A 22,951-nucleotide genomic window follows, 5' to 3' on the forward strand; every position below is an offset into this window, starting at 1 on the left:
CCAAACCCTTTACAGTGTTTTAAATGCCAGAAATATGGACATTCTCAAATGGCCTGCCGTGAGTCCTTGCATGCACTCGATGTGGTGCAAAGGACCACGAAACAACTGCATTCAGCCACAAAACCAAACTGCATTAACTGTAAGGGAGAACATCCAGCCTATTCATGAGAATGCCAGAGGTGTAAAGAAGAAAAAGAAATTCAACAGCTGAAGGCAGAGCTAAATATATCATACCAGGAGGCAAGGAAAGCGGTGAAACCTCTGAATATCAACAAACCTACCTACGCCCAGAAGGTAGCATGGAGATGTTCCATCGGAACTCAGACAGACATGAACATTCCTCCAAAAGAATCATTCACGCACATTGCACGTTATCTCTTAAGTCCTCAAAAACTTGCACAGAAAGACCAATTAGCTGCCACTCCTATATTGGTACATCCTAATGCTCCACAAGTAACAAAACCAATTGCGAAAGAAAAGAATAAGAAAGGTGAAGTATCCCCTAGTACCTAAGAAAACATGGATGTCAAGGAGAAGGAGGTACAAGAAGATTCAGTTTTAGAGCTCTTTGCTGAGGAGGAAATGGATACTGGATAGCATCCGTACTTCCCCAGGAAGGATAAAGCCAAGACTGAAAAAGGTAAGCCCTCAGCACCTCGGAAGCCGCCTGATGGACCCACCAAGCCAAAATAATGGCTAAATTCCTACAATGGAACTGTCGTGGATTCCGGTGAAACAATGATGACATCAAGGCCCTTCTGCAAAAGCATGAGCTAGTTTGCTTTTGCTTACAAGAGACATACCTGAAGGCAAATGAAAACCCTTTCCTTTGTAACATTACTATCGTTTGAAAGGACAGAACTGGGGATGGACCTGCTGATGGGGGTGTTGCTATACTTCTGGGTAACCATACCCCATTTCAAACTATTCCGCTCACCACCAACGTAGAAGCGGTAGCGGTTTGCCATATGGTAGGGTTCTTATTAACAGCCTGTTCAGTTTATTTGCCACCTGGGGCTGATATCACCCAGAAAGACCTTGATGATCTCATTGTGTCGCTACCTACTCCTGTTTTATTCCTGGGCGATTTCAGTGAACATAACACCCTGTGGGGTAGTGCAAATGTTAATGGAAGGGGACGTGTCATAGAGCATATGCTCAAGGACAAAGACCTATCCCTTTTAAATGTGGGAACTAATACCCTTTTTCTGCATGCCTACCCATACTTCTCTGCTATTGACCTCTCTGTATGCTCCCCCCCCCCTCTCTCTCTCCTTGAATCACCTGGGAGGTAGAGGAGAACCTCTATGGAAGTGATCACTTCCCCGTAATAACCAGCGTACTTAAAGGGATGCTATGTTCTCCTTTTAGGTTACCGCGATGGAAGATTGATCAGGCTGACTGGAATACCTTTCAACACCTGGTAGACTTTAACATCAATACAGTCAGTCAGGAGCCTCTCAATGATGCAGTGGCGTACATCACAGAAAGCATGCAGCTGCAGCTACAATTCCGAAAACATCTACCTGGTTTCAACCATTTCCAAAACCTTGGTGGAATACTGAATGCACAGCAGCAAAAAAGGCACAAAATGAAGCTTTGGGGATATTCTGCCGATATCCTACCACAGCCATCTCTTAGCCTTCAAATATGCATGTGTGAAAGCACGATATATTCGTCGTCAGAGCCAAAAGGAATCGTGGATCCGCTTTACATCCACTATTACCCAGTCAACCAGCAGTAAAGCTATCTTGGACAAAATCTGGAAAATGAAGGGTAAATATACATCGCCCCATTCATCGGTCCTGGAATGTGACGGATGCGTTATTGCAGATCCAACTGCAATAGCCAGTGTACTTGGGGAGACCTTTTCTGCCATCTCGTCAACATCTGCTTACTCCCCAGAATTTCTGGTCTGGAAAGATAAACTTGAAAAGCAGCCAATTAACTTTAAATCTAAAAGGTCTCATCCCTATAATGGGCCCTTAACCACGGAAGAGTTAGAGACAGCTCTAACTCTTACCAAGGCAAGTGCTGCTGGACCAGATCTTATCCATTATGATATGAACAAACATCTGTCTGCAAAATCCATGGACCAACTGCTCTTTCTATATAACAGAATATTTCAAGAAGAGCATTTCTGGATTCCTGGCATAAGGCAATTGTGCTTGCCTTTCCTAAGCCAGGAAAGGATCTTAAAATCCCAACGAATTATTGTCGTATTGCTCTGACTAGCTGTCTGTGCAAAATTCTGGAAAGAATGGTAAATGCCCGCCTTATCTGGTATTTGGAGGCAAATGGGCTCCTCTCCAGATTTCAGTGCGGCTTCTGTAAGAATAGGTCAACTTTGGACCATTTAATCAGGCTCAAAACTTCCATTCAAGATGCCTTTTTAAAACGAGAACACCTGGTGTCTGTGTTCTTCGATATGAAAAAAGCATATGACACAACTTGGAGATTTGGAATTTTAAAAGACCTCTACAGCATTGGCCTTAGAGGTAATATCCTCAATTTTATTAAAATCTTTTTATGCCATCGTTCTTTCCAAGTCCGTGTAGGATCTACTCTCTCTCGCTCTTTTAGTCAAGAGGAGGGAGTACCTCAAGGATCTGTTTTAAGTGTTACGCTTTTTTGCCATTAAAGTGAATTCCATTACAGAACAACTTCCTCCAACCGTAAACTGTGTCTTCTATGTTGACGATTTTAGCATATTTTGTCACTCCTGCAACATGAGGATAATTGAGAGGCAACTACAATGTGCCATTGATCATCTGAAGTCATGGGCAACGAATAACGGATTTAGGTTCTCTCCACAAAAGACTGTTTGCATGCATTTTTGCAGAAAGTGCAATCTTCACCCTGAACCTGAACTGAGGCTTGGACAAAATGCTATTTCAGTAGTACCTGAGACTAGATTTTTGGGGCTTATATTTGACAGAAAGTTGACCTTTCTACAACACATCCATCAACTACGTGCAAAGTGCACGAGAGGCTTGAATATCCTACATGCAATCTCCTCACATTCTTGGGGTGCTGACCGATGCACCCTTTTGCGCCTCTATTGTGCACTCGTAAGATCTAAGTTAGATTACGGGTGCCAGGTATATGCATCCTCTAGACTCAGCGTACTCCGATGCCTGGATCCCATCCACCATCAGGCAATCTGTATTGCCACTGGAGTATTTCGAACATCTGTCCATAGCCTATATGTCGAAGCGAATGAGCCCTCATTATCGCTTTGCAGGAAACAGTTGTCTCTACAGTATGCTTTGAAATTGAAATCACTGCCAGACCATCCGACGTGGACACCAGTTTTTGAGCCACATTGGGAAAATCTGTACAACATTCGTCAGACTGCCAATCAACCATTCGGTATTCATATCCAAAGGCTACTCAGTGATTTAAATATCACATTAGACAATGTTACCCCCATCACTAGGGCAACCTTCTCCACCCTGGCATGTTTGTGTCCCGAACTGCAACTTCTCTCTTAACAACTGGAGAAAGGACAGTACTCCATCTGCCGTCTATCTGCAGCTCTTTTTAGCACAGCGCTCGGAACATGCTGTCTTCTTGCCCAGCTACACAGATGGCTCAAGGTCAGAAATGTCTGTCGGATCTGCAGCTGTTTTCCCAGACACCACAGTATCTGAGCAGATCTCCCACGAATGCAGCGTGTTCACTGCAGAGCTGCACGCGGTTGAGCTAGCCTTAGATCATATATAAACCACCAACCACAAAAAATATATTATATATACCGATTCTCTGAGTTCATTGCAGGCTTTATCATCAATGAGATTCAACCCTCATCCTGTCCTGTCCCGGATACAGCAGAAGCTGCACTTCCTTGCACAATTTGAATTTGATGTTCATTTCTGCTGTATCCCAGGCCACATTGGGATCTCAAGAAATGATTTGGCAGACACCGCAGCCAAATCAGCGAACCTCTTTAACTCTTGTCTGTTAGTCCCCTATACAGACTACAGGCAAGTAATTTGGAAAAAACTAGTATCGCAATGGCAACACTCATGGCATGGACAGGCTGCAAACAAGTTATATGAGTTTAAGCCTGTAATTGAACATTGGCAGTCTAGTCTGCGCAGGAACCGAAAAGAGGAAATTGTTCTATCTCGACTCCACATAGGACATTGTCACTTGACACATTGCTGTCTGCTGAGGGCAGACGATCGTCCTATGTGTAGAAATTGTGACTCTATTTTAACAGTCCGTCATATTTTAATTGAATGTCCGTCTTTTTATAATGACCGTCATTTATGTTTTAGCCATCTCTCTGAGCCTTATACATTGAGACAGATTTTATCGGACAGTAACAACATGTCAGCTATATTTAAGTTTTTACAACTTGTTAATCTAAATAACTCTATCTAGAATGTTTTTATCGTTTTATGCCTTATTAACTTTTTATATTGTATACTCTTTCACAATGATATATAAACAATTATAATGTTATACTTTTATATTTTACACATTTTTGACTTGGTGCATTATAGCCTTAGATGTTAATGTGCTATAAAATCCCAAAACAAATAAACAAACAATCCTTTTTTGCTGGATGAAAAACCCCAGTTTCTGGGGAAAAAATCCTTGCTATCAATGCCGGAGACCCACTAACTCATTCAGACGGGATTCGAACCCAGGTCTTTTCTAACTGGTGTTGAGAGGACGATACCACTGTGCTACCCATGCACAATAAACTCGATATAATAAAGAAATTAGAATGGCGCCTAAGTAGAAGTGTATTAATGGCAGAATATAACATTGGATCATCAACATGTTTATGTTTTTATATTGTCGGTTAATGAAATTGCATTCTTAATCCCTCTATTTCTTATCTGGCCTCATTATTTCTGCATTAAATACATTAAAAATAAAACTTTCTAGATGACAGAAAAATCAAAACAGTGGCACCTTGAATCCCTGAAGGTGCCGTTATTTCAAAAGTCTACTGTAAATATAGAAAACAACAATGGTCCCAGCACTGAACTGTGAGCGACTCCACTAATATCATTAGTCCCTGAAGAGCATTGTCCATTAATAACCACTCTCTGGCTTCTCCCACTCAACCATATCTTTATGCAGAATGCTAACTTTTCATTAATGCCACACTACTCTAATTTCTACAGCAGTCTTTTATGTGCAACAGTATCAAAAGCTTTTCTGAAATCCAAGTATATGATATCAGAATTATTTTTTTGCTGCATCAAGTTCCTTTGTTACTGCATCATTGTATCCAAATCTGTATAAATCAAACAAAATCCAACATTTATAAATTCATGCTGTGACTACATAATAATTGCATTTCTATCTTGATGGTCTTGCATTACTTCTTTAGCTAGTGGCTCCATTATTTTGGGGATACATTTGCACATCACTAGTCCATAGGGGCCCCCCCCCCTGAATCTAAAGATTCCCTCATAATTATGGCTATGTGTGCACTTTTTCTTTGCTTCTGCCTTAATATAATTGGATAGCACTGCAGGCACCTGTTTTATGTCAAGCTTCAGCAATTTCTCTTCTGCTTTCTGCTCAGTTATCACAAAATAATTTAGCACAATGATATAATTTGAATTTCTGGCAACATCCCACTTGCAAGCATGTATATAGGTTTTCAGAATAGCTATTCAGTTTGTCAGCAACCTGAGTGAAATCATCAACTGATAAACCATCAATATTAAGTGTACCAATGTAATTTTGTTCCTTTTTTCTACTGATAATAATTCAGTTCCTTCTACTGATAATAATTCAGTTCCTTCCTTCCTTCTACTGATAATAATTCAGTTCCTTCAGTTACTGAATAATAACAATAATTATTATTACTATCAGTAATAATTATTACTAATAATTATAATAATAATTCCGTTCCTTCCTTCTACTGATAAGTAAAGAAGTCTTCTCCACTTTTATTTGCATTCTTTGCTAGAGACTTCTCATGGTCTGCCTTATGTTGCTTAACTTCCTTTGGGACTTGATTATAGACTAGTTTATATCTACCATAGGCTTTTGGTAGATATAAATTATCACTTGATAATTTATACGGATCCCATGCATTTTTCTTCTCTGCCATTTCTCATCAATTTATTTGAACAGCCATTTAGTTGTTTCTTAATAGATATGAATAGCCCTAGTAGCTTTTATGATTACTTACCTGAATGCTTCCCATTTAGATTTTGATAACATCATCAGGTAGTCCCTTGATGTTAACCTTCACAGTAGTTCTTTAAGTAAACCCCACATCAGTTCATGGTGATCACTGCAATCTGCAGGTAAAAGACCTATGCAGTGTGTCTTTTGCACATCGGGAGTACAATGTGTACAGAAATTAGATTCTTTTTGACTTGGCACATTATGGTCTTAGCTGCCACTGCTCAATAAAAAGTCAAATCAACCAACCAACCTGCAGATTCTTAATGCATGAAAAGTTGCTGCTGATAATTAGATAAGGAGTATTGCTTTATCTCCGTGCCTCTCAAACCTGCTGCCATAGAAAACAGTCATCCAATAAATCCACAAGTGTTGGTAGTGTGTGAATAACCGACCCATTAGAAATTAGATTCTTAGCAAAAAAGTTCCAGTCATTATATGGAAAGTTAAAATCCCCCAATTTAAGTCATTTTGATTTACTGGCCTGCTCTGTTTCTCTGTACAAGTTATACTCATAAGGTCATTAGGCTTATAACACACTTCTACTCACATTTTTGTTTTCCGAAGCTTATGTCACACCAAACTGACTCAGTATTGCACTGGCCACCCATGTCAACTGGATCTATTGCCTTTGTTTTTATGTGCTTCTTAACCTAGAGCATAACCCCTTCTCTCTCTCTCTCTCTCTCTCTCCCAACCTGTCTGTCCTTTCTGTACACATTGTACTCCCGATGTGCAAATTGTGCTTCTCTTATATCTGACTTATACCACATCTCTGATATCCTCACAGTTTGCATTTGATGACTCCACCAGCATTTCAAATTCATCAGATTTATTTACTATGATCCTAACATTAGTGTACATATAAGTATATACAAGGTGTCTCAAAACTTCAGGGTGAACGCATAACTTCAGGAATGAGTTCCTCATATGTAGACAATAAAAATATTTTATATCAACATAGTTCCGGAAATGCTTGGTTTCTGAGTTTTGAAGGTCTGTCTATGACACTTATCTGTTCACATCACCTTATAGTAATTGTTCAAAATGTCTACCTTCTGCCTGAATACAGGCCTCACATCGACATCTCATGGACTCGCGAAGATGATGCCAAATTCCTGGCATGTTTCATATTGTCTCACAACCTGCCACAATTCGATTGCGGAGAGTTTCCACATCAGCTACTGGAGTCGAATACACCAATGACTTTAAATGGCCCCACAAGAAGATATCTAGTGGGTTTAAATCAGTGAGCGTGGAGGCCAGGCAGTTGGTCCACCCCTCTACTTCAGGAGTCATAGATCTTGGTTGTCCTCTGTCGGTAGCATGAGGTGTAAAGGTCCCATGTTCACAAAGGTGGCGATGGATACCTTCAAACGTTTTCCTGTCTCGACATCTTCGTTCTGGGAACCTTTTGTGGGGAAATCTGGAAAACGATGAGCCTCCAGAGCATTGCTGTCTGCCAAACCGTACATAAAGTGCATATCCGCTTGCTCCTGATTTGAGTACATGGTCGGAATGGAAAACCACCAGATTCTGTCAGTACCTTGTAATGAAGGAAATCACCTGCGGGAGATAAGACATTCTGGTTAATAACTTGGGAACCAAGCATTTCCGGAACTATGTTGATATAAAATATTTTTATTGTCTACATATGAGGAACTCATTCCTGAAGTTATACCGTGTATTTTTGAGACACCCTGTATATGCATCTATTCTTATTCTTAGTTACCTTAACTAAGAACAAAAGAATAAGAAGAATAATAAGCCTTGTATTTACTTGTTCCATGAGGTTTGAGGTTCCACATCAGAGCATGATATCCTTGGCACCTTGTTTTGCAGGCTGCTTCATGTTCCGATAGCAGCTGTGTAGGAATCACTTTAACTTTTGACTGTGGCTCTAGTTAACCTGTTAGTCTATGGATCCTCTCAAGCTATTAGCCTTGTGCCCTACTTAACACTGCCTTAATATCATCAGTGAATATTCTTGCATCCCTTCTGTTTAAGCGTCCCAACCCTGTAAAAGCAGTTATTCCTGTTGACGTTAACAGACCATTCGGAGAAAGATTTTTACTCATGAGCCTTGAAAAGTTTCTCCAGGCTGAGGAGAGATAGGGACATTGATGAGGTGCTGAATTTGTGCTCTCTCTCTCCTATAGTATGTGGGCAGAATTGCAGACCATTTAAAATTTAATTCTTACTCTCAGGTTTTTCCCAATATTGCCTTGTATTTGTTAAGTAAATCCTCAGATCTTCTCTTAATGTCATTAGTGCCAACATGTACATTAAAACTGCCTTTTATGCCCTTAAAAGGTGATATCTGCTGTACTTCATCTACCTTTGTTTCCAGACATACCACTGGTCCTGTTCCACCTCTCCTTTTTGCACAATATCATCTTTTAAGGTCACAAAAGGTGATATAGTTGTACACATTGGCACCAATGATATTAAGAGTAGGAGACCGGCGGAATTACTTAACAAGTACAAGTCACTGTTGAAAAAAAGCCGTGAATTAGGGTTGAATTTGAAAGTGTCTGCAATTCTGCCCAGACATGATAGGAGGGAGTATATGATGAGAGCCCTGTCGATCAATTCGGCCCTGGAAAGATTGTTCAAGGCTCAAGGGGTAGAATTTTTTTCAGCCTGGTCTGTTCTTGTTAACAGGAGAGACTGCTTCTACAGGGATGGGATACACTTAAATAGAAAGGGTGCAAGAATGTTTGCTGATGCTATCGAGGCAGTGTTAGGTGGGGCGGAAAACTGCTAGATTGGGGGGATACAAGGACTAGTAGATTAACAGTAGCCACTGGCAGAGGTGAAAGTGATTCTTGCACTGCTTCTATTGGAATGAGCTGCAGCCTGGAAAATAAGATGCAGGATATTTCAGAGACTGCTGGGAATCATTGGGGTACAAGTAAATACATGTGTTGTGTTAGGGTAGCTAAGAAAAAGAGCAGGTGCATGTATACTTCTGTGTACACCAATGCTAGGAGTTTAGTAAATAAATTTGATGAATTTGAGATATTTCTCAAAACATTAAAGGCAGATATTGTGGGGATTTCAGAGACGTGGTGTCACACGGATATACGGAATGCAGAACTGGAATTTGGGGAGTACAATGTCTACAGAAAGGATAGACAGGATAGGAAGGGAGGAGGGGTTATGCTATTAGTTAAGAAATACATAAAATCCAAGGAAGTGAAGCCAGTCGACATTGCTGGAGAGTGCAGTGTCGAGTCAGTTTGGTGTGACATAAGCATTGGGAGATCAAAATTGAGAGTAGGAGTGTGCTATAGGCCTAATGACTCTGATGAGTATAATAAGAAACTGTACGGGGAAATAGAGTGGGCCAGTAAATCAGAGAGTCTTATAATGGGGGATTTTAATTTCCCAGATATTGACGGGAATTTGGGGGCTAGTCACTCACACACTAGCAAGGCTTTTGTGGATTTATTGGATGATTTTTTTCGCATCAGCATGTTCAGGAGGCAACTAGAGGGAGTAATACTCTTGATTTGATTATCAGTAGTGATTCTTCATGCATTAAGAATCTGCAGGTAAATGAACCACTAGGTGGCAGTGATCACAGTGTGCTGAAGTGGGATTTACTCAAAGAGGTAACTACCATTAGGGATGAAGGGAAGGGTTATTGCTTTCGTAAAGGTGACTACGATGGACTGAGACAGTATTTAAATTCTATACAGTGGGACCAACTGATGATGTTACCAACAGCAAATTCAAAATGGGAAGCATTCAAAGAACTTATCTTGGAAGCTACTAGGTTTTATATACCATCTAAGAAATATTGTTCAAGGTTTAGGCCTAAGTGGATGTCAGATGAACTTATGGCAGAGAAGAAAAATGCATGGGATACATACAAATTAACACATGACATAGAAGCCTATGATAGATACAAGTTGATCTGTAACCAAGTTACAAAGGGGGTTAGGCAGGCGAAGGCAGATTACGAGAAATCTTTGGCAAAGGATGCAAAGAAAAACAGCAAAGAGTTCTTTACTTATGTAAACTGTAGAAGGAAGGGGATGAATCAGATTGGTCCACTTGATATCGATGGGTCAACTGTTGATGATCCTGCTCAGGTAGCTAACAAACTAAATGAATATTTTGCATCGACATTCACACATGAGGAGTTATTCAGCGAGGGGAATGCCAGAGGTGTATTCAACTCTAGCAGTAAGCTAGAGAATCTTTTAATAACTGAGAGTAAAGTGGAGGAGAAATTGTTGAAGATAAATACAAGAAAGGCACCTGGGGTGGATGGGATCTATCCAGTTATATTAAAGGAAGCAGCAAAGGAAGTAAGCAAACCCTTAGCCATAATTATGAGAGCTTCCTTGGATTCAGGGGAAGTTCCCATGGACTGGAGATGTGCAGATGTGACCCCAATTCACAAAGGAGGATCAAAGGGCGACACAAGTAATTATCGACCTGTTAGTTTAACTTCTGTTTCAGGAAAATTAATGGAGGCACTGGTTAAAGAAGCACTGTAGGATCATCTAGACAAGACTTCAGTTATAGATCAGACACAGCATGGTTTTGTTAAGGGGAAGTCTTGCATGACCAATTTGATTGGATACTATGATGCAGTCACAAAAGAACTGGATGTAGGGAATAACTTTGATATTATATACTTGGATCTTAGAAAGGCTTTTGATACTGTTGCACATGGAAGACTGCTGCACAAATTGGAGAAGTGTGGCATTGGAGGAAAATTGCTGCTATGGATAAAGGGGTGGTTCAGGGGAGAAGACAGAGTGGTAATCAATGGACACTGCTCATCGTGGACTAATGTTATTAGTGGAGTCCCTCAGGGTTCAGTATTGGGTCCATTATTGTTTTCTGTATTTATAAATGATATTGATGATGGTATATCAAGCTTAATGTCCAAGTTTGCAGATGATACAAAGGTTGGCAGGGTTGTCAAGGACACTACTGACACTACACTGCTGCAACAGGATCTGGAAAGGTTGAGCAGATGGGCTGAGAGGTGGCAAATGAAGTTTAACATTGACAAATGTAAAGTACTACACATGGGAAACAGCAACCCCAGGGCAACGTATCAACTCTGTGGTACTACACTGACAGTGGTAGAGAATGAAAGGGACTTGGGGGTGATTGTGCAGGCAGATATGAAGTTCTCTGAGCAGTGCAGACGGGCTGCAAGAGTAGCTCATGGAGTATTGTCAATGATATACAGGAATTTTTCTAGCAGGTATAAGGAGGTGATTATTCCCTTGTATAAGGTAATGGTCAGGCCACACCTAGAGTACTGTATACATGTCTGGAGGCCTCATTTCAAGAAGGATGTTGAGATGCTGGAACGAGTACAGAGAAGGGCAACAAGATTAGTGAATGGAACAAAGGGGTGCTCTTATGAAGAAAGGCTTAGGTTTTGCAAATTACAGTGTCTGGAGACTAGGCACCAGTGAGGTGATCTGATAGAGGTGTATAAAGCCTTGAATGGTTTGAGCATGCTCAATGCTGATGGAATTCTTCCTCTTGCTCAGAATAATAATCTGAGAGGGCATGAATTCAAATTGAGGAAAGACGGATGTAGGATAGACGTGAGGAAATTTGCCTTTAGCCAGTGGGTGGTTGGTTGGTGGAACAGACTTCCATCCCTTGTCGTGGAAGTTGATAGCCTAAATAAGTTTAAGGCTCAGCTGCACAGGTATTTCGAACGAACAGAGGGGTGAAGTGGAAATGGTTATTTTTTTATTTATTTATTTATTTATTTTTTGGCTGATGCTGCATAAGCTTGCTTTCTTGCATCACGTGTCTACTAATGCTAATATATTTCCCCTGTATATGCCAACTTGATAACATTGGCATGTACAGGCATACCCCAGTTAGCACTCAGGATACATTCCTAGAAAACGGAATGCTAAATAAAACAGTGCTATACGAGGTGATTCTAACATTAAATAAATGGAGATGCATTCCTTATAATGTTTTTTTTTTTTTTTTCAACCTGAGAAATATAATATACATTAATTTGTGGTATTAGTCTCTGTTAAACATAGACTGATATCTTAAGTGAACTTTATTGACTAATGTAAAGTATATATCATCAGTATGTTATTTTAAAATTAATTTTTCTTGAATTTGAAGTGAAGAGTTGACTTTCTTCTCATATGTGTCCTCTCATTTAAGAGAAGTTATAAGTAGTTCTCGATAGCAGGAAATCATTTCAAGAACAGCTCTCTTTGCATTTCTGCTTCGCTCCTAGTCTGAGTTTTTCTGGTCCATGATTTGTGAGATTGTAGCAATATACTACCACCGAGGAATTGTGCGGGGAGGTTTCTCACTGGTGTTTTCTCCTCTGCATCTGGATTGTTGTGGTCTTTAGTTTCACTCTATATGCACTTCTTTGCCACTTCACGAAGTTCAGCTTTAGTAGGACTCTTACCACGAGACTGCAGTAATTCCTCAACATTGTCTACATCGACATCCTTGATTCCCACTTCACATTCTAGTTCAATAGTGTTTTATGACTGGGTCCTCATCACATCCTATGAAGTCATTGCACTTCTGGCCATAGCTTCTTCCACAGTTTGTTCATGCAGTTTTCAGTCATTTCATGCCAGACTGCTGTGATGTTGTCTATACATTTGTGATGTATTTTGTCAAAATTTCCTGATGAACTATTTATCTTCACCACCTGTATTCTCTATGAGCTATCTGAATGTGCGTCTAAGGCCTTAGAATTCAGTATGCACGAGACTGCAGTAATTCCTCAACATTGTCTACATCGACATCCTTGATTCCCACTTCACATTCTAGTTCAATAGTGTTTTATGACTGGGTCCTCATCACATCCTATGAAGTCATTGCACTTCTGGCCATAGCTTCTTCCACAGTTTGTTCATGCAGTTTTCAGTCACTTCATGCCAGACTGCTGTGATGTTGTCTATACATTTGTGATGTATTTTGTCAAAATTTCCTGATGAACTATTTATCTTCACCACCTGTATTCTCTATGAGCTATCTGAATGTGCGTCTAAGGCCTTAGAATTCAGTATGACTCCTTGATCCATTAGTTGGAGTAATGAAGTGGCGTTGGGTGCAAGGTAAACCACTTCTAGGAATGAAGGTCTAAGGGGGTGTCTAGATTCTCGGAATGGCCTGGACATTATCGAGTACCAATAATGCCCTTGGTTCAAGGTTGTGCTCTTCACAATAGCACTTTATTACAGGGCAAAAATATAAAACAAACCACTGCTAGAAAATATCAGTTATCACCTAGGCCTTCTTGTGTGATTTCAAAATAACTGGCAGATGTGAGTTTGAAAATCCTTTCATGGCTCGTGGTGTGTCTGAATGATACACAAGCATTAGCTTTAACTTAAAGTCACCCGAAGCATTTCTCTCTAGTAAGAGAGTTATGTCTTTTCCAACCTTGGATCCAGATGCACATTTCTCTTCTTGGGAGATGAAAGTAAGATGGCATTCTTTTCCAAAAAGGGCTGTTTCATCAACATTGAAGACAATCTCGGGAGGGTAGTTGCCATGCTAAGTGATGGCTATCACATTCGCAGAAAATTCCTGGACTGTCTTTGTTGACACTAACAGCTTCATCAGAGATATGTATGCTGTGGAGGTTAGCATGCTGGTTGAATCTGTCAAACCATTCTCTGCTATCTATGAATATTTCTGACATATCTTCCTCTTCCTGAAGGTTTCTGAAGATACTTTTGCCTTTTCCATTATTATCAGTTGACTTATAGGCATGTTCCATTGTATTTGGTCCTCCACCCAAATACCAAGCCATCTTTCCATTTCTTCAAGCAAATGGCTGCTTGAACAAGTTATCTTTGTGGCAGACAACTTTGAGATTGTCGTTGTTGAAGCTTTTATCTTCTTTGCATTTTTGATAGGTATTTTAATTGTGGATGTAGTGAAGTTTGAATAAGCACCCTCATCCTCCTGATGCTCATCAGCTTTCAATTGCCTCAACACTTGCAGTTTTAAATTTATAGAAATGCTTTTCCTCGGTGGCTTAGATGCATTAGTTGTAGTAGTAGTAGTAAAACAAAAAAATTATGCCTAAATAAGAATGTGTATATATATATAGACAATCATGACAAAACTTGAAGCATGAACTTGAGAGGAGAGTGTTGATTGGCCTTGAGCATTGTCACATGGTGCAAGGAAGCCTATGGCTTATGCTGCACCAGAAGCCTATGGTTGTTAATTTGAAAAAAAAATAATAAAAAAAAAAAATAAAATAACAAAAAATAAATAAAATAATAATAATAAAAAAAATTAACAAAAGAAAAGGATATTGACAACCTATCGTTTCTCTCCTCTCGTAGGTAATTATTCAGCTGACCTTTGAATTTCCCCAAACTGTCAGCCTCTACCACCCATGTAGATAACTTATTCCAGTAATTTATAACTTCTTGACTAAAATAAAACTTCCTGAAATCCAGTCTAAACATCTTCCCTTCTAATTTGAAATTTATGCCCTAGTTCTAGAATCATTTATAACTGTGAAAATTTCATCCTCATTCATTTTATTTTGCCTCTCAGAGCCCTAAACACCTCAAACAAGTCACCTCTAAGGTGCCTAATTTCCAAGCTTTGCAACCCACATATTCAAAGTCTTTCCCCATATGGAAGCCCTTTTTCTAATCTCACCAGGTGAGTTACTCATCTTTGGACCCTTTCAAGAAGCACATTATCTTTTTTTATGTGCGGTCTCCATACTTAAACACATTATTCCATGTGTGGTCTAACAATAGTCTGACCGTATTGTAACACCCAAGTCCCTTTCCTCCTCTACCGGCTTTAATTCAACTCTGCCAAGTGTATTACTTATTTTAGGATTACTGTTCTCCAGGTTCAATACCTTACACTTTGCTGAATTAAAGCATTGCTGCCATTTTCCTGACCATTCCTGAAGTCTATCTAGGTCACTCTGAAGAAGGTCTGCTTGGAAATAATAATTAATTATTCTACCAATCTTTACATCATCTGCAAATTTAGACATCACGCTCTCTCTCTATCCTTTCATCGATGTCATTTATGAAAATCAAAAACAACAGTGGTCCTAATACTGATCTTTTGGGAATCCCACTTCTTACATCAACCCAATCTGAGGAATAACCATTTATCACAACCCTCTGCCTCCTGCCCTGAAGACATCCAGCTATCAATCTAAGGATTTTCCATGTGATTTCAACCTGTTCCACCTTATAAAGTAACTGCTCATGTGCGACTGAGGTAAATGCTTTGATGAACTCCAAATAAACAATGTTGAAATTATTCTCTAAGTCCAGCTCTCTTGAGTGACCCTGTCAAAATAGCTAATCAGATTAGTTAAACGTGATTTTCCCTTTACAAAACCATGCTGAGTATCCTTCAGAATTCCATTTCTATCTAAATGATCCTGAATTCCACCCTTGATCATTGTCTCCATGATTTTCCCTACTGCTTAAATTAGACTAACCGGCTGTTAATTTCCCATTTCACTCTTAGAACCGCACTTATGTATTGGAGATACATTGGTACCTATGTATCAATGGAATCACTCATGAGTCCATTGATGTTCTCATAATTAGCCTCAATGGTTCAATGCACTGCATCGTCTTTAAGATTATAGGGTATATGCCATCAACCCCCAGGAGCCTTACTGGTCTGTAGACTCAAAAGTTTTTTCATTAAATAAACATGTGAAATTTCAACTTCATTAATTACATTTTTTTTCAGGTGCCTCCATAGCCAGGTGGGCACGAGCAGCAGTGCGTAGCACATGCTTCTTGATTTAGACTAATGCTCCTAAAAACCAAACAACAACAACACAACATGTTTTTTCAACTTCACTCCCATATGCATGTATATGTGAAATGCTTTGATTGGCTACATGAATGGATTTGATCATTTCGGCCTTAACTTACTGCTACTTTGCAGAAGGACAACTAGTTCGACTCACTTGAAGAACTGGAAATTATAAGATCAGAATTTAACCAAATGTTAGTATTGTATATATTTCACTTTTTTTATGAATAAAGAAAACTTAACTGGTGAATAAAAATATATATATCATCATCATTACATTACATATTGTATGAATTTTTCTCATTTCTTTTAATTTCTAGTAAAAATTGAATTTCCCAAGTTACAAGAGTGCTATAACAAAACAGCACCATAAGGGGTAGCATTAACTGAGGTATGCTTGTTTTTTGTTGGCTAAAATGGTGAACTGTTTTTTGGCTGAAATAGTGAAGACAGCAGTTTCATTATTTCAGCCTCTGTTATTCTTGCATTTGTGCTTGTTTTAAGCTACTTTGCCTTGATTTCACTTTGTCTGTTATTTTCAACATATTTTAAATTATATATATCTTGGTTTATTTTTTCTAACCTCTCTCTCAAAATATTTCATTATAATGTTACTACTACAGTTTTGAGTTTGAAACGTCAAATATTTTGTTCTCATTAGCTGTGTTTGAATATTTATATTCTGTTTGTGTGTTTTCTATTTAAGTTTTTTCATGGTTTGATTGCTTTGTTGGTTAGGATTGTATTTGTTTACTTCTTACATTATGTTGGGGCTACAGTTGCTTAGCTATGACTCTTTTGGGTTGAAGAAACACTTTGTCCTTGGCCTATTGGAGTGCTTTGTAGCCCTCCTCCCTTCATGCCTTGGAAAAGATGGGGTGTCGGTGGTCTGTTCTTTTCCAGATTTTTATTTATTCTTTATTACGTTACCTTCATTTCATTCAGTTTGCACTCTCAAAATTTTCATACCAGTTTGTGACAGCCTTTGCCAGTCAAGGAAACATGTTACCTCACTGCCATTCTGGAGTTTTCACTTCTGAAAATTCTAGTTTTTCATTTTGAAAACCCTAAACCTGCAAGGAGACATGCAGTTTCACTGGTTTTCGGCATATTCTTCCTTTTCCCATTATTCTTTTTCTATAGTGAATGGGTTAGTTCCAGTACACCATGCTTTGTTCCTAGTGAACTGCCAACAAGAGGCCAACAAGCCTTGAGACGGTGCTGTCTGGGTTGTGATATCCGCCAAAAAATAAGTAACATTAGTCTTTTCCATTGGTGAAGCGTTACTTATTTGAGATAGTGCAATACCATGGCAACTCTTTGTGAAGGTATTCATAATATGGTATTCATAACATGAGATACATTAAAATGATGCCAATTAACTACTTTGTCAGTTCACTATGAACAAAACATGGTGCATTGGCACTAACCCATTCACTAGTGAATCTTACATGTAGTGTCATGCTATATGCAAAATAATCACCTTAATTTATTCTTTTTCTGTATAAGCAGACTTCATTTTACTACTGAAAATTTTAAGTCCCATTTTCTGTCTTGTTGGTGTCAACAAGGATAGTGTTTGTATTCCATTCCAAACCTCTAAGAAAGGTCCAGTATAGTTCATTAGTTTCTCATTTTCAACAGCCCAAGGGGATAAAAGAATAAATAATATAGATAATAAAACTAATAAAGAAAATAATTTAATGACATGTAAATTGGCAAATAAGTGGTGGATGAGCTGTTGATGTGTTCTCTGTTTCCTCCTACCTAGACTTTAACGTTGCTTTTCATCCAAGTTTTATTTGACAGTGGTCACTAACATTAAAACTACATATAAGCGGATGACTAAACTTTTTATTTTGACAGTACCTGCTGGGTTAGAGTTAATATGCGAAAACCAGCAATCTCCAGACCCTGATTTTTTTTTTTTTTTTTTTTTGCCACTGTCTCCAATTTTTGATAATATCATGAATTTCAGTCTAATTCAAAAAATGAGAAGTTTTCTTAAATGAAATTTGGTTAAGAAGGAATAATAACTGTTAATTTCCCCCAACATTTCACATTAGCTGGGTTCCATTGTAATGGCATAATCACTTTTTTGTCTCTACTTACAAAGTTCTTATATATTATTGAAGAACTCAATGTCCGAGCCACCTGATTAGTGTTAAGAAAACTTCATATTAGGTCATATAATTACTCCCAAGTCCTTTTAACAGTCAATTACTTTGAGTGTATTGTTACTCAAATGGTATATTACTCTGGGATTACCGTTACCCAGAAATGAGACCTTTATCTTCCAGTGTTAAATTTTAGCTGTTGTTTCTCAGCCTATAAATAATTTAACTGAGGTAACTTATTTGAAGTAGGTGCACTCTGCTCACCATTGTTAACCATCCTGCCCGTCTTTGTATCATCAGTAGATTTAGACATTAAACTTGAAATACCTACATCAGTGGCGCCTCTGTAGCCAGGTGGGCAGGAGCAGTGCGTAGCACATGCTTCTTGATCAGACCGGGGTTCGAGCCCATGACCACCAAATACGGAGGATGCGGAAAGGTCAGGAAATGACCACCGCATATCCCCGGAGCAATATGGCCTTAGTTGCTAATGCTCCTAAAAACCAAATAACAACAACCTACATCAGTATCATTAATGAATAATAGAAATGGTATGGGATCAAACAATGGAACCTGTGGAACTCCCCTCATTAATACTGGATTGCAAAGAGCAGTGCATCTTGAGTGTTGCTGTAGCTGAGAAATTCTAAATCCATTTTATTTTTTAACCTATAAATTTTTTTTTTTTTTTTTTTTTTGTAAGAAGTGCTTTTGCATGCACTATATTCTGTTTATTTTTTATACCATTCAGTTTAAAATGTTTTTTAATTTTTGAAATAATGTTAGCTGGCTCCATGTCATTGTTAACTATTTATTAAGTTTGGTCACACGAAACAGCATTAGATCGTGTTACCTGCACCTTACATATCCCATTTTATACAGTTTTACCACTAATTGCAATATATGGGGTGCAGAAACCACATGAAAGTGAATACTGAGCATTATTACCCATTATTCAGGCCTCTGGTAGCTCTATGTTCAAGCGGTCATTGTTTATATGATCTAGTATTTATTTCTTCACTATCTCTAAAGGCCTTCTCATGTATCTGAGTATTGCTGTGGACCAGTTCTTTGTTATTGCTGTATGCAGACACTAATGGAATGCCCCAAGACAACAGTAGCAATGTGTACAAGGTTGTGCTGGATCTTCCATTATCTGCAAAACTCTTAGGTTTAAATCCTACCGAGTACCTGCGGAATCATTTGTAAAATAACAGTAAGTAACAATAAATATGTGCTACTGCATTCTGTAATACTTTAGTGGGACAATAAATTTAGTGGGACATAAATAAATTAGTTTATTGATGTATATTATTTAAACTCTTGTTAAAAACTGCAGTACGTTATTCCCATAATGTACTGCAGTTTTTATATAGTATGTGTATACATTGTAAACATGAAATTATAATTAAATTAAATTAAATTTTTATTTACGTAAATTGTTTTTATGATTGTGTCAGACTTTTCTGATGGAGTTGGTTGCTGATTGATGTTGATTTTTTTCAATTAAAGAATAATAGTTCAGATAACATTTATAGCATGAACAATTAAGTTAAAACCAATTATGATATAATTTATTTTTTAACTTTTGTTTTTATTTTTACTCCGTAAGCTTATTTATTTACATGGTGATATTGTATTTCTTAAGTGTTTGGGATGGTGCCTTTTTTAAAAGCCATTCTTGGAACTATGCTGCCGCTTTTAGGAATGGTGAAACAAGAAAACATGAAATGGATATTTGCCTATGGTAAGTGTAATGTAGTACTTGAGGAAATTATTAAACTAATGTTAAAAATCTGCATTCTGTAATACTTTAGTGGGACACTATATAATATATTAAAAGAGCAGAAATCAAAAAGTACATCATAAAATATTTATTTTAGGGATGATGCTGTAATGTACTTGGCAATCTTGAAAATTTATTTTTTTTAAAATGTTATTCAGATTCTGTATATTAATCTTTATATTAATCTTCTGTTAATTTTAGTTTCAAGCATCACAAAATAATGGTCTTTATGAAATAACTCTTTAAAGCTTTTTATAAAATTCATAAATTATAAATTTTATTACTTAATGAAGTTTTATAACATTAATGTAATAGGAAACCAACAGCTCATAAACTATGTTGAAACCTACTGTATAATCAATAATAGAGTTCAAGATAGTTTAAAGCAAAATATTATTGCCAGCATAGCAAATAATGTTATGCCCTATTCGGCCCTGGAAAGATTGTGCAAGGCTCAAGGGGTAGAATTTTTTTTCAGCCTGGTCTGTACTTGTTAACAGGAGAGACTGCTTCTACAGGGATGGGATGCACTTAAATAGAAAGGGTGCAAGAATGTTTGCTGATGCTATCGAGACAGTGTTAGGTGGGTCAGAAAACTGCTAGATTGGAGGGATACAAGGACTAATAGATTAACAGTAGCCACTGGCAGAGGTGAAAGTGATTCATGCACTGCTTCTATTGGAATGAGCCGCAGCCTGGAAAATAAGATGCAGGATATTTCAGAGACTGCTGGGAATGATTGGGGTACAAATAAACACATAGGTTGTGTTAGGGTAGCTAAGAAAAAGAACAGGTGCATGTATACTTGCGTGTACACCAATGCTAGGAGTTTGTTAAATAAATTTGATAAATTGGAGGTATTGCTCAAAGCATCAAAGGCGGATATTGTTGGGATATCAGAGACGTGGTGTCACACAGATATAAGGAATGCAGAACTGGAATTTGGGGAGTACAATGTCTACAGGAAGGATAGACAGGATAGGAAGGGAGGAGGGGTTATGCTATTAGTTAAGAAATACATAAAATCCAAGGAAGTGAAGCCAGTCGACATTGCTGGACAGTGCAGTGTCGAGTCAGTTTGGTGTGACATAAGTATTGGGAGATCAAAATTGAGAGTAGTAGGGTGCTATAGGCCTAATGACTCTGATGAGTATAATAAGAAACTGTACGGGGAAATAGAGTGGGCCAGTAAATCAGAGAGTCTTATAATGGGGGATTTTAATTTCCCAGATATTAACTGGAATTTGGGGGCTGGTCACTCACACACTAGCAAGGCTTTTGTGGATTTATTGGATGATTGTTTTCTACATCAGCATGTTCGGGAGGCAACTAGAGGGAGTAATACTCTTGATTTGATTAACAGTAGTGATTCTTCATGCATTAAGAATCTTCAGGAAAATGAACCACTAGGTGGCAGTGATCGCAGTGTGCTGAAGTGGGATTTACTCAAAGAGGTAATTACCATTAGGGGTAAAGGGAAGGGTTATTGCTTTCGTAAAGGCGACTACGTGGACTGAGACAGTATTTAAATTCTATACAGTGGGACCAACTGATGATGTTACCAACAGCAAATTCAAAATGGGAAGCATTCAAAGAACTTACCTTGGAAGCTACTAGGCTTTACATACCAACTAAGAAATATTGTTCAAGGTTTAGGCCTAAGTGGATGTCAGATGAACTTATGGCAGAGAAGAAAAATGCATGGGATACATACAAATTAACACGTGACACAGAAGCCTATGATAGATACAAGTTGATCTGTAACCAAGTTACAAAGGAGGCTAGGCAGGCGAAGGCAGATTACGAGAAATCTTTGGCAAGGGATGCAAAGAAAAACAGCAAAGAGTTCTTTACTTATGTAAACTGTAGAAGGAAGAGGATGAATCAGATTGGTCCACTTGATATCAATGGTCCTGTTGATGATCCTGCTCAGGTGGCTAACAAACTGAATGAATATTTTGCATCGACATTCACACGTGAGGAGTTATTCAGCGAGGGGAATGCCAGAGGTGTATTCAACTCTGGCAGTAAGCTAGAGAATCTTGTAATAACTGAGAGTGAAATGGAGGAGAAATTGTTGAAGATAAATACAAGAAAGGCACCTGGGGTGGATGGGATCTATCCAGTTATATTAAAGGAGGCAGCAAAGGAAGTAAGAAAACCCTTAGCCATAATTATGAGAGCTTCCTTGGACACCGGGGAAGTACCCATGGACTGGAGATGTGCAAATGTGACCCCAATCCACAAAGGAAGATCAAAGATGCATTGCAGGATTATCTAGACAAGACTGCAGCAATAATTCAGACACAGCATGGGTTTGTTAAGGGAAAGTCTTGTTTGACAAATTTGATAGGATATTATGATGTGGTTACAAAGGAACTGGATGCAAAAAATAATTTTGATATCATATATTTGGATTTCAGGAAAGCTTTTGACACTGTTGCGCATGGAAGACTATTGTACAAATTGGAGCAGAATGGTATTAAGGGTAAGTTGTTACAATGGATAAAAGGATGGTTAAGTGCTAGAAGACAGAGGGTGGTAATCAATGGGTGCTGCTCTTCTTGGACTAATGTTATTAGTGGAGTCCCACAGGGTTCGGTGTTAGGTCCACTGTTGTTTTGTATATTTATCAATGATATTGATGAATGTATATCAGGCTTAGTGTCGAAGTTTGCAGATGATACAAAGGTTGGCAGGGTTGTTAATGACAGTAATGGCAGTGTGCTACTGCAACCGCATCTAGATAATTTGGGCAGATGGGCTAAGAAGTGGCAACTGAAGTTTAACCTTGACAAATGCAAAGTACTGCATATGGGTAGAAGTAAACCCCAGAGAAACGTGCCAACTGTGTGGTACTATACTTAAGTTGGTAGAAAATGAAAAAGACCTGGGAGTAATTGTGCAGTCAGATATGAAGTTTTCTGAGCAATGCAGAAAGGCTGCCAGGGCAGGTCATGGGGTTTTGTCAATGATATATAGGAATTTTGCTAGCAGGGAAAAGGAGGTGATTATCCCTCTGTATAAGGCAATGGTTAGGCCACGCCTTGAGTACTGCGTACAGGTCTGGAGGCCTCATTTTAGG

At 38.5% G+C, this 22,951-nt stretch overlaps 1 protein-coding gene across 4 annotated transcripts in view; it reads left to right on the top strand.

The window, feature by feature from the left end:
• The window catches only part of c11.1 (maestro heat like repeat family protein c11.1), a 1,259,325-nt gene that overhangs the window by 106,293 nt on the left and 1,130,081 nt on the right, over nt 1–22,951 (top strand). For all 4 annotated transcript variants that reach the window (XM_090383553.1, XM_090383554.1, XM_090383556.1 and 1 more), the window contains exon 6: nt 19,729–19,827. In XM_090383553.1, the coding sequence (XP_090239679.1) occupies nt 19,729–19,827 (99 nt within the window). The remainder of the gene's footprint in view (nt 1–19,728; nt 19,828–22,951) is intronic.

This window comes from Mastigoproctus giganteus, chromosome 10 (assembly GCF_048544385.1).
Source record: "Mastigoproctus giganteus isolate SK-2022 chromosome 10, ASM4854438v1, whole genome shotgun sequence".
NCBI lineage: Eukaryota > Metazoa > Arthropoda > Arachnida > Uropygi > Thelyphonidae > Mastigoproctus > Mastigoproctus giganteus.